Source organism: Martes martes (assembly GCF_963455335.1).
Source record: "Martes martes genome assembly, chromosome: 10".
In the NCBI taxonomy this organism is placed as follows: Eukaryota; Metazoa; Chordata; class Mammalia; order Carnivora; family Mustelidae; genus Martes; species Martes martes.
The window spans coordinates 8,818,942-8,834,237 of NC_137898.1; the positions used below are offsets into that span (position 1 = coordinate 8,818,942).

The 15,296-nt window shown below is 53.8% G+C and overlaps 1 protein-coding gene across 2 annotated transcripts; it reads right to left on the reverse strand.

Moving 5' to 3' along the window:
- Positions 1 to 33: 33 nt before the first annotated feature.
- On the reverse strand, positions 34 to 10,913 carry TAF6L (TATA-box binding protein associated factor 6 like). Of its 2 annotated transcripts, none has more exons than XM_080815819.1 (12): positions 10,790 to 10,913; positions 9,984 to 10,043; positions 8,263 to 8,422; positions 7,722 to 7,808; positions 6,843 to 6,993; positions 6,639 to 6,689; positions 6,005 to 6,099; positions 4,246 to 4,320; positions 3,904 to 4,124; positions 3,411 to 3,543; positions 985 to 1,113; positions 34 to 852 (listed from the first exon to the last, which is right to left on the reverse strand). In XM_080815819.1, the coding sequence occupies exons 2-12, from the start codon at positions 9,989 to 9,991 to the stop codon at positions 82 to 84; spliced, it is 1,881 nt and encodes a 626-aa protein (XP_080671945.1). In that variant the 5' UTR covers positions 9,992 to 10,043; positions 10,790 to 10,913; the 3' UTR covers positions 34 to 81. The 2 variants fall into 2 exon arrangements, with proteins under 2 accessions (XP_080671945.1, XP_080671946.1); XM_080815820.1 differs by lacking the exon at positions 10,790 to 10,913 and adding an exon at positions 10,575 to 10,634 and having other exon boundaries at positions 36 to 852.
- Positions 10,914 to 15,296: the final 4,383 nt, after the last annotated feature.

Sequence of the window (15,296 nt, forward strand, 5' to 3'; positions counted from 1 at the left end):
CCGGCGCGGCACGCGAGCGCGGACACGTCACTTCCGACGCCGGGCTTTATTTACAGAGGAGGGGGGCGGGGACGGGCCGCTTCAAAGCGGAAGGTACAGCGAGTAGTCCGAGAGCGCCCAGCGGCGGGCCGGGCGGCCAGTGCGGCCGATCATGGGCAGCTTCTGCACGTAGCGTGAGGCCGGGCTGGGCCCGTACGGCGCGGGGAAGGCCGTCTGGAATAGGCGCCCGCGGCACCGCCTCCCGGCCTGCCGTCCGGCAATGATGAAGCGGAAGTGGGGGGCGCCGCGCGGGGCGAAGCGGCTCTTCTGGAAGACGTCGCGGGTGCCGGCGCCGGGCCCCTGCTGCCGGGGCGCCCCCCGCGCCCGGTGCACGCGCGGCAGCGGCCGGCTCTCGGAGGCGGCGGGCGCAGAGGCTGCCGCGGGGCCGCCGCCGCGGGGGCTCTCGTCGCCCTGCGGGCTGACCATGGCGTTGGCCGTCAGCTGCGGCATCTTGCGCACCGAGTCCGGGGCGGCCGCCGGCTCCTTCTTGTCCCCGGGCGGCCGCGGAGTGCTGGGTGCGGGCTGACCGGTGCCAAAGCGGGTGGCCAAGCTGTCCCCGAAGAAGGCGTACAGCTCCCGGTAGATGTCTGCCAGGGTCACCGATGGGGAAGGGTCCTCCGGCCCCGCGCCGCCTGGCGGCAGCGGGAGCACAGACCCAAAGCCTGGCTCCGCGCTGCCCCCGGAGGGAGACTCCTGCAGAAGGAGGCTGTCCCAGGGGAGATCATCCGAGCCCCGGCACCCCCTGCCGCTTGGGCCGCCCTTGTTGGGCTCTGCTGCCTGGGCCTTCATCTTCAGCAGTCGCTCCACAGCCACCTGCAAGAGCAGAGGGACCAAGATAGGCAAGAACTAGGAGGAATCGGGGCCCATTGAGTTTTCCAAAGTAAGGCAGGTTAGCTGCTGAGCTCAAGCAGGGAAGAAGGGAGGCTGGAAGGGGCAGGCACTCACCAGAATGGCTCCATAAACCTTGTGCCCATCTGCTTTAACCTGGGCGTTAGAGACGGAATAATCATCTAGCACAGCCTGCAGATTTGTCCAGTAAGTGGACAGGTGTGGGTACAGGACTCGTTCCACGGCCTGGGAGAGAAGGAACACAGTAGGCACCTCTTTGTTGCTTATGGCCTCTCAAGTACCCTTTCCCATGGAAGACCTACTTTCTATCTCCAATATGAAATTCTTAGCCTGGCATATTCAACCAGCATTTATTTGGAAACCACTCTATACCCAAACCTTTGCTAAGCGCTGGCGATAAAGGTCAGGTACAAACACAAACAATATAAAGTGACCCAACTATCACTGACCTGTATGATGGGGGCTAAGAGGGTGTGAGTAATGCCCACAGCTAGAAACAGACAGATTTAATTTGCCAACTATTACCCTATATGCTCAGTAGGCAACTACTCCTGCTGAGATGTAAACTGGGACTCAGTTCAAACCACCTGCCCAAAAACAAACAACTGATCAGAGACCTGGTCTCTGATTATGTATCAAGTTAAGACTTAACAGAGGAGGTGACCTCCGTTATGCGCTTTGCTGGGTGGGAGTTCTCCGGCCGGTCATCCACAGCCTGAAGGTTTGAAAATGTTAACAAATGGGCATGTTCCTTGAGAAATAGAACTTACTGCTGACTCAGCTATTAAAAACTTGAATAATTCTCTAACCATAGTAGGTACCTAACCACAAATAAAATCATTGCTAAAATGCAGTCTACAGATATTCAAGGAAAAGAGCATCTCAATTTTACAAGAACAAACAAGAAATGCTCCCACCATTCCTCAGTCTATGAAGTCAGTGTAACCCTGATAACACAACTCTACAAGGACAGTACAAGAGAAGAAACTTGTGATTGATTTCACTCCTGAAAACAGAAAAGATCTTAAAATTTAGTAAGCCCAAAAGTATACAAAAAATGCCTTATATTCCAATAAAAGATTATGGTTTTTTTTAAGCCTATACTATAATCTATTGAGTCTATACAAAAAAATGTAATGATGGTTTACTATTAAAAATCCATAAACGGGAGCCTAGGCGGCTTAGTCGGTTGGGCTCTTGGTTTCCACTTGGTGATCTTGGGATCATGTAGCACAGGGTCTGCTTGAGTCGGTTTGTCCCTCCCCTACCCCCTCCCACTGCCCTGCTCTCGAGTGTGCAAGTGTTCTCTCTAAATAAGTTTTCTTCTTAAATCCATAAATACAATTAATCACATTAACAGACAAAAGCACAAAATCCTTAGGATCAATCAGAAAATACAGAAAAAGCATTTAATAAAAGTTAAACATAAATAATAAAATCAAGAATATAAAGCAGTATGAAGTAATTTATCTGAGAAAGGTTACCAGTAAACACAAGGTAAATGTCAGCCTAAATGGGAAGGATATTAGCACTTCTCTCAAAATTGGAAATGATACGGGGCACCTGAGTGGCTCAGTCGGTTAGGTGTCTGCCTTCAGCTCAGGTCATGATCCTGGGGTCCTGGGACCCAGTCCTGCATTGGCTCCCCGGGCTCAGCGGGGAGCCTGCTTCTCCCTCTCCTCTGTGCTCATGCTCTCTGTCACTATCTCTTTGTGTGTCTCTCAAATAAATAAAATCTTAAAAAAAAAAAATTGGAAATGACACAAGGATGCCCCTTATCGTTATATGTAAAATGATACTAGCAGTCCTAGCAATAAAATAGAAAGAAATTAAAGGCATTAGCTTTAGAAAAGATGAAATAAAGCTATCATTATATTTACCATATGATCCACATTAAAAACCCAAAAGAGTGAGGCACCTGGCTGGCTCAGTAGGTAGTGTTCAACTCTTGATCTTGGGGTCATGAGTTCCCCATGGTGGGTATAGAGATTACTAAAAATAAATAAGCTTAAAAGAATACTCAGTACAAGAGGAATTGAGGGCTAGTTCCTTAACATGATTAGCACAGTATGGGCAGGGATTCATGAAATGGAGATATATTGGTATTTGCTACGTAGGACTTTTTTTTTTTTTTTTATAAAAGATTTTTTTTATTTATTTGACAGAGAGATCACACGTAGGCAGAGAGGCAGGCAGAGAGTGAGAAGGAAGCAGGCTCCCCGCTGAGCAGAGAGCCCGATGCAGGGCTTGATCCCAGGACACCGGGGTCATGACCTGAGCCGGAGGCAGAGGCTTTAACCCACTGAGCCACCCAAGTGCCCCCACGTAGGACTTTTGAAAGCATAAGACACTGATCTACAAAAAGTCAGGCTACCAACTAGCCTGGCTTCAGGCAAGAACTCTATACATGGAAACGGCAAGCATAGATCATTTTTATGAGAAAAGACACACAAATACCATTGTTCTATATACAAACGGGAGCTCTTATGGATCTGTCTGTGGGAAAAGGCCAGGGTCCTCACCTTCCAGCCAAGGGCATGCAGCCCCACCACAGCCCCGTAATGAGAGCAGAGAGGCCGCACCGGGTCTGCCAAGACCTTCTGCAGGGAGAGCAGGATCTGCTGATAAAGGCCGCTCACCAGGTCCCCATGGGTCCTATGGGTGCAGCATTCGGTCAGAGAGGAGAATGAGGCACGGGGCCACCCAACTGGACTCAAGTCAGGGCACACAGAGAAAATGGTGGTGGCCTGGCACACTGAGGTAAGCAAACAAGGTGGCTCGTTGTTCAGGGACTGACGACTCCCCAAAGGGCTGAAGGACCAAACCCTTGGCACAGTCCCCATCCATTTACACAATCCCAGGGTGCCACAGCACAGCGACCGGAAAGCTCTAATGGAAAGAGGCTCCCTGACCTCGAAACACAGGGCCTTGAAGCCAAACATTTCCGCCCCCCACCACCACAACCCCCTCAGCGCTATGGCAGCCCCCCTCTGCTGGGCTAGGCCCAGTGGCTACCAGAAGATGTGGCTGAGCAGGAGGGCGGCGCCATCCCGAAGAGTCCAGTGGTCATTCAGAGGGTTGATGGAGGCAGCCAGCGGCTCTAGGACGCAGTAGAGGACGCTGCCTACCAGGGAGCGAACGTACGGCCCCAAGCACAGGTGTGGGTTCCGAACCAGGCTCCGGGCCACTTGCAGGAGCCGGTGCAGCTGCTCCAGGTCGTGGCTGACAGATTTCACCTGTTTGCAGAAGACGCCGGCTGAGGGGCACACGAGGGGGCTGGGAGGGGGCGGTGGCTCTGCGGGCACCCGCCCCCAGCCCTACCCGGGGCTGGGTCACCTCCCCGGCCTGCTCACTCACCCCACTGACCACATAGACAAAGTAAGGCAGGAGGGCCGCAATCTTGGAGTTAGTCTGCAGGTCCTGGAGAGCAATCTGAAAAGGAAGGAGCCAGACTGCCCTGGATCCACCAGCCCCAGGGATAAATGGACAGTTTTTAAAGGACAGCTGAGTATGTCTATAGTAAAATCGTAAACGTTCTCACTCTTTGATTCAGCAACTGTATTTCTGTAAACTTAATCCGCTGTAAGAAATAACCACTCATGGGACCCCCCTGGGTAGCTCAGTCGGTTGGGCGCCTGCCTTTAAATCAGGTCATGATCCCAGGGTCCTGGGATCGAGTCCTGAATCGGGCTTCCTGCTCAGCGAGGAGTCTGCTTCTTCCTCTGCCTGCTGCTCCCCCTGCTTCTTCCCTCTCTCTCTTTCAGACCAATAAATGAATAAAATCTTCAAAAAAAAAAAGAAAGAAAGAAAGAAAGAAATACCCACTCACAAATATACCCACTCCTACCCCTGTCTGTGACAACACAAAACTGAATACAACCTAAGTTCAAACACTTTTTTTTAAATATTATTTGTGCTTTTTTTTTTAAGATTTTATTTATTTGACAGAGAAAGATCACAACTAGGCAGAGAGGCAAGCAGAGGGGGAGGGGGAAGCAGGCCCCCTGCCGGGCAGAGAGCCAGATGCAGGGCTCGATCCCAGGACCCTGAAATCATGACCTGAGCCGAAGGCAGAGGCTTAACCCACTGAGCCACCCAGGGGCCCCTGTCTAACACGTTTTTAATGGAGAAAAGCAGCTGTTCTAAAACCAGATATTTAATATACTACTACTTTGGTTTATACTAGAGTAATCACAGTTAAAACATAGGGGAAAAAAGGTAGGCACTTCTATTAGAGACCCTCACTTTCCAGTTTGTATGCTTTTATCTTACAATACTTCTGTAATGAAATGCTGGTCTTACTTCTGTAAGCAGAAAGAAAGTTAAGTAAATGAGAAAAACCGTCCTAGGCATGAATCTCTGCTACCTGTGACCTCCAGACTCTTCCAGATAAAGGCCCTCAGCAGGTATCACGAAGGCAGACAACACGCTGGCGAGGCAGGAGCTCAGCTCCCAGGCCCTCCTCCACCCAGCCACCTGCCCTGTGCCTGGGGAACCAGAGCCGTGCTTCTGAGGCAGGAATGTACGGCAGCGACATTCCCAATTTTGCCGTGGGAGTGGCAGACAGGTGGAGAAGCGGGGGATATAAGCCCTACAGGAGAGGCCACATGCGTGAGCAGACCACCAAACCAGTGCTGTCCTGATTCTGGACAGGACGGGACTGACCACAGGTCGAGTCCTGCAGGCCCTGCGGAGTCCCACAGGCTAAAGCGGCAGGGTCTCCGAGCCGGCCGGGTACCCTGACCTGACTGCCTCTACTTCCCATCTCTCCCTCTCACGTCCAGGCAAACAAAAGCTGCCACGTGCCTGTCCCCCTCCCCCCGCCCGGTGGCCGCAGGTCAATAGTCACCCTAAAGCGTAGGCTCTGGAATTAAAGGGTGGGGGTACTGACCACGTGAGCCCCCCAAATGCCCCAGCTGAGTTGCCGGTTCCAGAAGAACAAGGGTTCCTGCTAGAGTGGTTAGAGTCTGCCCTGGAGGAGGACCAGCCTGAGAGCATGACACCACCACCGACAGCAGCCTCCAGCCACGTTAGCCCGGCGGTGTGGACAGGAAGCAGGCATCTGAAAGGGTTTTCGGGGAACCTGAAAGCTGGACTTTGTGCCCCACTCGCTCACCTTCATCAGCTGTGGATCGTCCCCCAGCACGGCCCGGGTCACTTGTTGGTAGTACTTGAGAAGATCATCAGTCAGCGAAGACACTGCGCTGGGCACTGTAGGGGGATGGGCAGGAGGTGGTCAGGGTGGAGAGCGCAGCCCTCTCCCAGCCTCCCCTGCCTGCTCTCCCTCACCCCCCCTACCCCCCACCCTCCACCCTCCCTGCCAGGAGCCCGTGCAGACAGGACTCCCAGAGCACGTAGCCACCAGCTTCTCTAGCCACCAGCTCCTCGGAGCAGCGTGCTCAGCCCTGACCTTGCCGGCTCTCCCCACCTCCGTGCTCTGTATTCTGCCTCCCACCCGTCCTCCGCTAGGCAGATTCCTGCTCCGTCCTCCATCCCTCCTGGACCCCTGCCATCAGGGACCCCAGCTGCCCCGAGTTGTGTGCCAGCATTCAACACCCCACAATGTGACTGGTTCCAAGACTGGGCTCCTATCTCCAAATCCGAGCCCTCTGGGCAGCGGCTGCGCCCACTCAGGACCAGGCATCAGTAAAGACTTGTCGGATGAGGAATCAGAGAAATGGGGTGCCCCCTCCCCCCACCGGCTCCTAAGAAAGGAAAGCTCAGAGCCCATTCCCCATACCACCCCTTACCTGATCCTTGCGGGGCCAGGTTCCCTTTGCCGTCTAGGTAGGAGACATGAACTAGAACCAGAGCAGAGAGATGCGTGAGCCTGGGGTTTTGCCTGTGGCAGCACCACCCGCCCCTGAGTCCTGCTCCGTCCACCAGCCAGCCCATCGCCCCTCCTGTGACGACCCCGTTTCTGTCCCCGCCCCATGTAGGGCCTGGGCAGTCACCTCTCACAGCTGTCTCGGCACAGCCTTTAGGGATGTTGGTGGCCAAGGCCAGCTCCACCAGGTTCACCTCTCGGTCCTCAGGGAAGTACAGCTCACCCTCTCTGGCAGGGCGCAGGGGCAGCGCCTCCTGGGACCCATAACCACACACGGCCTGAGCAGAGAGAGGACCAGAGGGCAGGCTGAATCCAGGGAGGGAAGAGGCGCTCTACAGATCCTGCTGGGGAGTCTACACTGAGGCAAGTCCAAAAGTCCTGAGAAAGGGGAGATGCCCTAGGCCTCAAGCCTATTGCTGGGAATCTGGCCTCAGCACCGAGCACCCACTGGGTCAGGGAGTAGAACATGGTCCCTCCACCCCGATTTGTACGGGTTCTGAGCCCCACACCGCTATGCTGCTGGTCCTCACACTCACCCAACTTTGAAAACGCGACTCTTTTTTTTTTAAAGTAGGCTCCATGCCCGATGTGGGGCTCAAACTCACAACCCTGAGATTAGGAGCCACGTGCTCTACTGAGCGAGCCGGCCAGGCGCCCCAACACTACTCTCTTCTCAACCTGACCTCCTCCCCTCAAGTCCCTACCCTGTAACAACTACGCAGGGCATTTTAACATCCACATTTGTGCCCAGGCTCCTCCCTTACTCAGAATGGCCCCCTCTTCCCCTCTTGGCTGAGTCTAATGCAAGCCTCCCTTCAAAGCCTGCATCAAGTCCCAGCTCTTCCAAGAAGGCTTCCCGAACCTCCGGGCCCCCCAGCACTGTGGCGGCCATGAGCTTCCCCTGTGCTCACTGGGTCTTCGTGTGTCTCTCCGTGGTGCCAGCCCCGAGCAGGGCACGGAGGTGGGTCGTGCCAGCCGAGGCCTCCGCAGCCTGGGCTCGACTCACCTCCACGCTGCTCCATCGGAGAGCCCTGTTGAAATCCTCGACGGTCAGCTTCCGCCGTTTGGTGTGTTTCATGAACTGCGAGCTATTCTGAGAGGGGAGGAACCAAGTCAGGGGACAGAGAGAAGGGGGTACGGAGTCCCCCCCAGGGGAGAGAGATAGCCGGGAGGCAAAAAGGACCCCGGAACGGAGGCCAGAACGCCTGGACTCCAGCGCTGGTCTTGTGCAAACAGCCCTTGATGTAATGTTCCCTCTCTGGGACCCGGTTTCTCACATGCAGAATATGAACATGACCTTGTGTGGCCTGCCCAGCATGGCTGTCAAGAAGATGGGCACATGAGACGATGCCCAGCCAGCACCGTTCGCCAGGAAGCCCCGCTGGCTCCAAGGGGAACTCTGGAGAGGGCAGGGACGGCCTCCTCTTTGCCTTGCCTCAAAGCCCGAGTAGGGGCGGCACCCATACCTGTGTAACACATCCCTGCAGGAGGGGGCGGCCACCGGGAGGGGAGAGCTGGGAGGGTGCGGGGAGGGAAGGGGAGCGGACCTGCGTGGCCTCTCTGAGCCGGTAGCACACGTCCTCCGCGAGCAGGGCCGCCACCTCGTCGCTCAGCTCCAGGCCCGTGCTCTCCGCCATGAGCCGGACCGACTCCCGAGGAATCTCCACAAACCGCCGCTCTTCCCGCTCTGACATGGCTCCGCTGGAGCTGGGAGCCAGGAGAGAAGGCCTGAAAAGCCACCCAGGCCCCCTCCGAGCACAGGAGCCTGCCTCAAGGCCTTCTGAGCCAGGCTCGCTGCTCTTGCTCCAGAAACCCCACACAAGGCGCCACGGAGGCTCTGAGGGTCCGAGGCAAAGTGCAAGAAAACAGACGAGCCGGGTCAGACAGGAGTGTTGCCTGAGAAAGGGCCTGGCCTTGGGAGTTCACGGAACTGGGCCCCAGCCGTGCCCTACCACTTCCTGAGTGAACGTGGCCGAGGTCTGTCAGCCTGAGCCCTGGTGTCCCAACCTGGGGAACGCAGGCAATTGCCCCCGCCCTCCCTAACCCATGGGGTTGCTGTGAGGACGAATGAGCTGGTGCAGGAGGAAGCCAGGGACTAGAACGGTACCCAAATGGACGATAGAAGATGTAATCATAGTCAGTTACAAGTGAAAACGTCATGTCTTCCTCCCCCTGATTCTTGCTACAACCACTACCTACTGAGTCGATGAAAACAGTACTTTCCCCCTTGCTCAAAAGCCTTCAGTCTTTTGCCACAGGTTCTAAAAGAAACTCTCAATTCCCCGGCTTGACATTCTGTGTTTGGTCCCAAATCCCCACAGCTGTTCAAGCTGATCCCTCCTCCCAGGAAGACCAGCCTAGTGTCTTCCCGCCTGCCTTGTGCTGCCCCACCAGCGCTCGGGCTGGTCTGCCTCCCCCTTTACTCCAAGTCCCCACCCTCTCCTCTTTGCTAAGACGAAGCCAGGCTGCCCTGTAAGGTCTTCCTGCCCATATGCCACTGGGGACTGTCAGGCTTTCAGCAGCTGGGCTTTTTGCCCATGTGTCTGGTCTTCCCCAGTTTGGCCACAAGGCCTAAAGGCAGGAACCTGTTCTTCCGTTCACAGGATATGGCAGAGTAAGAATCCAAGAAAAACAGTGGCCGATGAATGACTCCGACACAATTAGAAGACAGGCCCATAAGGGCCAGAGTAAGGCGTCAGCAGCACGAGCAGCAGGGATCCAGTTCCAGGGTGACCCACCCAGGGGCTGCCCCACTCCTCCTCCCTGGCAAGGCTCACTGGGTCACGAGTGATCTCCAGGTCCCTACATCCAATGCGCATCCTACCCTGGCCTCCTGTATTCCTCCCAGTGGCTCCACACTGGCTCTGGAATAGAGAACAAACCTGGTTCCCAGGTCCTGCGTGTCCACCGACTTCTGCAAAATTTCTCTCCTGTGTTCTGCATTCCCACCACGGCCTCTTTCCATTCCCCCGCAAAACACCTGCTATCAGGACGTTCATACACTGTCTGCGCTACTGGAAACACTCTCCTCCTCCTTCATTCCCAATCTCTAGGTCTAGTGGACTCCTAAGAGGCTCCCTCAAGTCTCAGTTCAAATGTCACTTGCTCCGGGAAGTCTCCTCAGACCTCCACAGTGCCCGGGTACTTTGCCTTCAAAGCAATTATCACAGTTTGTAATTAGGTATCTGTGCAACTTTGCGATTAACTCCTACCTCCCCCACTATAGTAAGCTCCACACCAGCTAGGATCATCACGCCTGTTTGCTCACCTTTGCATCCCCAGCGTCGGGCACACTGTCAGCACATAATACGCCCTCAATAAACACTTGCTGCAAAAATGAACAAAGAACAGCTATTTTTTCTAAACACACGCAATGCCTGAGGCACAGAGCTAAGTGCTTTATATGGCTCATACTTCATTTTATCCTCACTAACAATGAAATAAGTATTATATAAGTACTACGTCAATTTCACAGTCAAGGAAATCAAAGCTCTGAGGGATTAATGTTCAGTGACTTGTCCAAGACCACCCAGCGAGCACTAAGTAGGGAGCAGGGACCAACTCTTGTTCCGAATCATCAGGAGTGGCGGGCTGTGTGGGGAACAAGGCCTGCATTCCCAGCCCAAAGACTTGGCGTTGGAGACCCGCCAACGGATAATTCTGAAGTTTCTGTTTCCCAGTCCGTGAAATGAGAATATGAAGTCCTGCCCACGCGGAAAGCGCGGATGGAGTTTCCCTACTGGATGCCCACATTAAGACCCACAAAGTCCAGGCTCTGACCAAGGTCTCCCTGCACCCCAATCTCCTCTCTCCATCCTCAGAGCCACTAGCCACACTAGGAAAGAGCGTGGGAACTGACCGCCACCGGCCTCGGGGGTGCGCATCCCCCCACCAAGCCTCGCTTCATCCCCGATCCAGAAGTGGCGGGGTGGGGTGGAGGAGGTCAGGGGTTACCGAACTTGGGTCACGTGGTCAGAGAAGGGGGCGGGCCCCCAGAGGAGCCGGCCCTAAGACCGGTGAGTGCGCGGCCCACAGCGGGACGGAGAGTGCGAGGCCCTGCGAGGACCTGCTCACCTGAGGGCTCCGGGCGCAGCGAAGGTGTCCACCCGGGCGGCGGCGGTGGCGGCGGCGGCAGCGCCCACTCACCCTGCTCACCCTAATTCCCTCTCTCTGAGCCCAGGCTCCACCCTCCAAGAGCACAGCCAATCGGCGAGCGCCTTGCGAAGTTCCCGCCCTCCCGGGGGCTTCCGGCCAAGCGGTTGGCCTCTGTGAAGGGGCTGTAAAACCATCTGGGCGCGATAGGGTCACGTGACGCCGAGGCGTCGGGCTTCTTAAAGCAACAGCTCTTGGGAATTTTTGCAAGTAGGTACCTACGGTTTGGTTTGAAAAGCCTATTGTCAAGGAAAGCGTCCCTATTCCTTTAGTCTAATCTGCTCCTGAGTTTCCGAGCATTTGCATTTACGCGACTGCAACGAAGCTTTAAACTTTAATGTCTAATCAAAGTTTTCCTTGCCCGCTTGGTGGGGCTCAGCTCACCTCTCCAACATCACCTGCACTTCCCTTTCCCGCCGTAGGGTTGGAGCTCCCGGTGGGTATTCTCTTCCGGACCGAAGGGTCTTCCCGCTGGCCCGAACTCAACGTGCAAGCTGCAGACGCTAGGGCCATGCTCACTCTGACACCCTACCTCCTATCTTTTTCATTCCTACTCCCTAACCCAAACATAATCGTTCACCTGCCTCGCAGACTTCCTTGACCGTTCTCCCCGCACACACTTTCCCGAACTTGCGCAGTTCTCAGTTCAGAACCAAGTGGGGTTAGTGAGTCAAGTATAGTATTTGGAGTCAGACCAACCTGGGTCCAAATTCTGCCACCAATTTGGGGCAAATTACCTAACCACATTTTCGCCCAACTACAAAATGGGGTAGTAATACCCACCTCACGGGGTTACTGTAGATTAAATGAGATCATGTCTGTGAAAGCACTTGGCAGAGTTGTGGTCGGACCTTCTTTCACACAGCAGGCGGCAGACAGTGAATCAATTCCTTTATGTTCATCCAAGATGAGGTAGTTGGCAACAGGCTAATCATTACAGAAAGGAGTATTCCACAAGGGAGCGTGACTGTGCTCGCTTCGGCAGCACATACACAAGGGAGCGTGACTGTATACATTCTAGCCCTTCCTCCCTCTCATGGTTAGATGCTGCTGCCTCCAGAAAAGATCCTTCCAGGACAGAGCGGGAAAGCCAGATGGATGTGCCTCGGGTTGCCATGGCAACACCCCCTAAGGAGCCCATGACCCTGCTGTGTCTCTTCCACTTACATTCAGAATGACACCTGCAGTAGTTTTCAGTACTGTGCTTCAGCGCTCCAGTGTCTGCCCACCTCTGCATAAAGGGAAGGGGCAGGGGCTCCTCTGACGTCCTGAGTCTGAGGTCAGTTTAGCAAGATCTGAGCTGCTGGCTCATCTCCTGGCTGAGGTGTTTAATTAGTCTGGAGAGCCACTGGCAACCTTGGAGGCAGGAGACAATGGCGGAAGGCCCCGGGGCCTGTGGGATATACTGACACGGACTTCAAGCTATCTGGGGCCCATCTGCCCCCAAGCTCTGGTGGAGGCAGGGGCTAAGGGAAGCAGTAGTGAGACCCACATGGCCACAGGTAAGAAAGCCGGGTCCACTCACTCCCCAGCCACCTAGTGCCTGGCAAAGAGAGCTAATGAAGGCTTTGGAGCCAGATTGACAGTTTAAAAACAAAACAAAAGCCCTACCACTCACTAGAGCTGTGTGACCGTAGGCATTCTAGTTGAGGTGTCTCACCTGTTTTGTCAGCCGTCAAGTGGAGGAACAGAAGCTACTCCATGGAACCCTTGTCAACAATCCTTGTCAAAGACTTAGCATTAACAGGCAGATTATTCCTGTTAGCTGTGATCTTTGTAAGAGGTCGTAACTTTCAGTTACAAAACCTTAGAAGAATCCTGGAGACCATCTCCAGGCCATCTGCACTTGCTCCCTTGCCCCGACAGCACGTGCCCTCCTGATGGGTGCCAGCCCTCACATCCTCACCACCTTCGTGCCCAGGTTCCATGAGCTGCTCCCGTCCATCAGTTGCCTCCTTTCTAGGCCCGTGTTACTTCCAGGTTCTCTCCAACACAATTTACAGATGGGTGGTTCCATCTGAGAACTTGGGAGGAATTCTGCTCTCGGTGACACACATGGTGCTTACAGCTTAGGGGGGAGTCCCTACAACCTGGGGGGGGGGGCGGTGATCCAGAGTACAACGAAGTGGTAGCACAACTATAATGTGGTTTCCATGGGGAAATTCACTGCAAATCCAGCCCAGAAACTGTCCCAGATTCAACAAACTTGGAAAACATGGCCCAGTCCCAAGAGCTGGAGATAGAAAAATTAAAGGGAAAGGGATGCATGTGAATCCACAGTTATCAGTTATCAAGAAAATAACAAACTTGGGGCGCCTGGGCGGTTCAGCAGGTTAAAACTCTGCCTTCCGATCAGGTCATGATCTCAGGGTCCTGGGAGACCCCTGCTCAGCGGGGAGCCTGCTTCCCCCCCTCTCTCTGCCTGCTGCTCTGCCTACTTGTGATCTCTTTGTCAAATAAATAAATAAAATCTTAAAAAAAATAAAGAGGGCGTCTGGGTGACTCAGTGGGTTAAGCGTCTGCCTTCGGTTCAGGTCATGATCCCAGGGTCCTGGGATCGAGAGCCCTGCATCGGGCTCTCTGCTTGTCAGGGAGCCTGTTTCCCTCTCTCTCTCTCTGCCTACCTACTTGTGATATCACTCTCGCTGTCAAATAAATAAATAATAAATAAATATAAGTAAATAAATAAAGGATCTGTCGAATAATAAAATAATAAAAAATAAATCAAATAAATTAATTAAAAAACAAATAAAGGGGCGCCTGGGTGGCTCAGTCGGTTAAAGCCTCTGCCTTCAGCTCAGGTCATGATCCCAGCGCCTTGGGATCAAGCCCCGCATCGGGCTCTCTGCTCAGCAGGGAGCCTGCTTCCCCCTCTCTCTGCCTGCCTCTCTGCCTACTTGTGATCTCTGTCTGTCAAATAAATAAATAAAATCTTTAAAAAAAGGGGGGGGGCACCAGGGCGGCTCAGTGGGTTAAAGCTTCTGCTTTCGGCTCAGGTCACGATCCCAGGGTCCTGGGATCGAGCCCGCATCGGGCTCTCTGCTCGGCAGGGAGCCTGCTTCCCCCTCTCTCTCTCCCTGCTTCTCTGCCTACTTGTGATCTGTCAAAAAAATAAATAAAATCTTAAAAAAAAAAAAAAGAACAAACTTTACATAATAATGAGGGGCACCTGGCTGGCTCAGTTAAGTGGAGCAGGTAGCTCTTGATCTCAGAGTTGTGAGTTCAATCCCCACCCTGTACAGATTACTTAAAAGAGGAACTGGTTTGGGGCTCCTGGGTGGCTCAGTGGGTTGAGGCCTCTGCCTTCAGCTCAGGTCATGATCCCCGGGTCCTGGGATCGAGCCCCGCATCGGGCTCTCTGCTCGGTGGGGAGCCTGCTTCCCCCTCTCTCTCTGCCTCCCTCTCTGCCTACTTGTGACCTCTGTCTGTCAAATAAATAAATAAAATCTTTAAAAAAAAAAAAAAAAAGAGGAACTGGTTAGGGGAGCCTGGGTGGCACAGAGAAGGGGTCCACTTTTGGTGTTGGCTCAGGTTGTCACTCAGGGTCACGAGATGGGGCCCCGCATCAGGTTCTGTGCTCAGTGAGCTGTCTGCTGAGATTCTCTCTTCCTCTCCCCTTCCCACTCATGCTCTGTAAAATAAATAGATCTTAAAAACACAGAGAGAGGGCACCTGGGTGGCTCAGTCAGTTGAGGATCTGCCTTCGGCTCAGGTCATGACCCCAGGGTCCTGGGATCCAGCCCCACATTGGGGCTCCCCACTCAGTGGGAAGCCTCTATCTCCCTCTTCCTCTACCTGCTTCCATTTGTGGGCTCTCTCTCTCTGTCAAATAAATAAATAAAAATCTTAAAAAAGAGAGAGAAAGAAAAAAAGGTTATAAAAAGAAACGGGAGACAGTAACAAAACATTTTGTGACCCACTGTGGAGGTATGAATGGAAAAGCCTCCATCTATCTGTCGATGAGTGGTGAAGGCAAGAAGGAAACCACATTTAAGTGTCTTTTTCTTACCATGTTCCAGCCACTATTCTGGATGCTTCTTATCGGGGTCTCTGGGCCTTGGCATGATTGACATTTGGAACCAGATAATTCTTTGTTGGGGAGCGGGGTCCTAGACACTGAAGGATGCTATGCAGCATCCCTGGCCTCTTCCCACTAGAAGGCAGTAGTACCATCCATAGTTGTTACAGCCCAAATAAATGTCATTGCCAAATGTCCCCAGGGTGCAAAAATCACCCCAGCTCAGAATCACTGCTTTAATGCATTAGGGCACAATCATCACAATTAACAGTTGAAGGCCTATCAGGGGCCAGACGCAGTGCAAGCCACTTGCACGTGTGAGCTCACACCAGCAGCAACCATCTAAAGAGAGATGTAGGCCCATTTCATCATGAGAAAACGTAAGGTCACCCAGCTAGAACCAAAACCCCG

What these genes read in the sequence shown, in the direction of transcription:
- TAF6L (XM_080815819.1), bottom strand. An exon ending in TCCGATGGAGCAGCGTGGAG is followed by an intron (nt 6,994 to 7,721) that starts GTGAGTCGAGCC and finishes CTCTCTGCTCAG; the next exon opens with GCCGTGTGTGGTTATGGGTC. An exon ending in ACGATCCACAGCTGATGAAG is followed by an intron (nt 4,321 to 6,004) that starts GTGAGCGAGTGG and finishes CTTCCTTTTCAG; the next exon opens with ATTGCTCTCCAGGACCTGCA.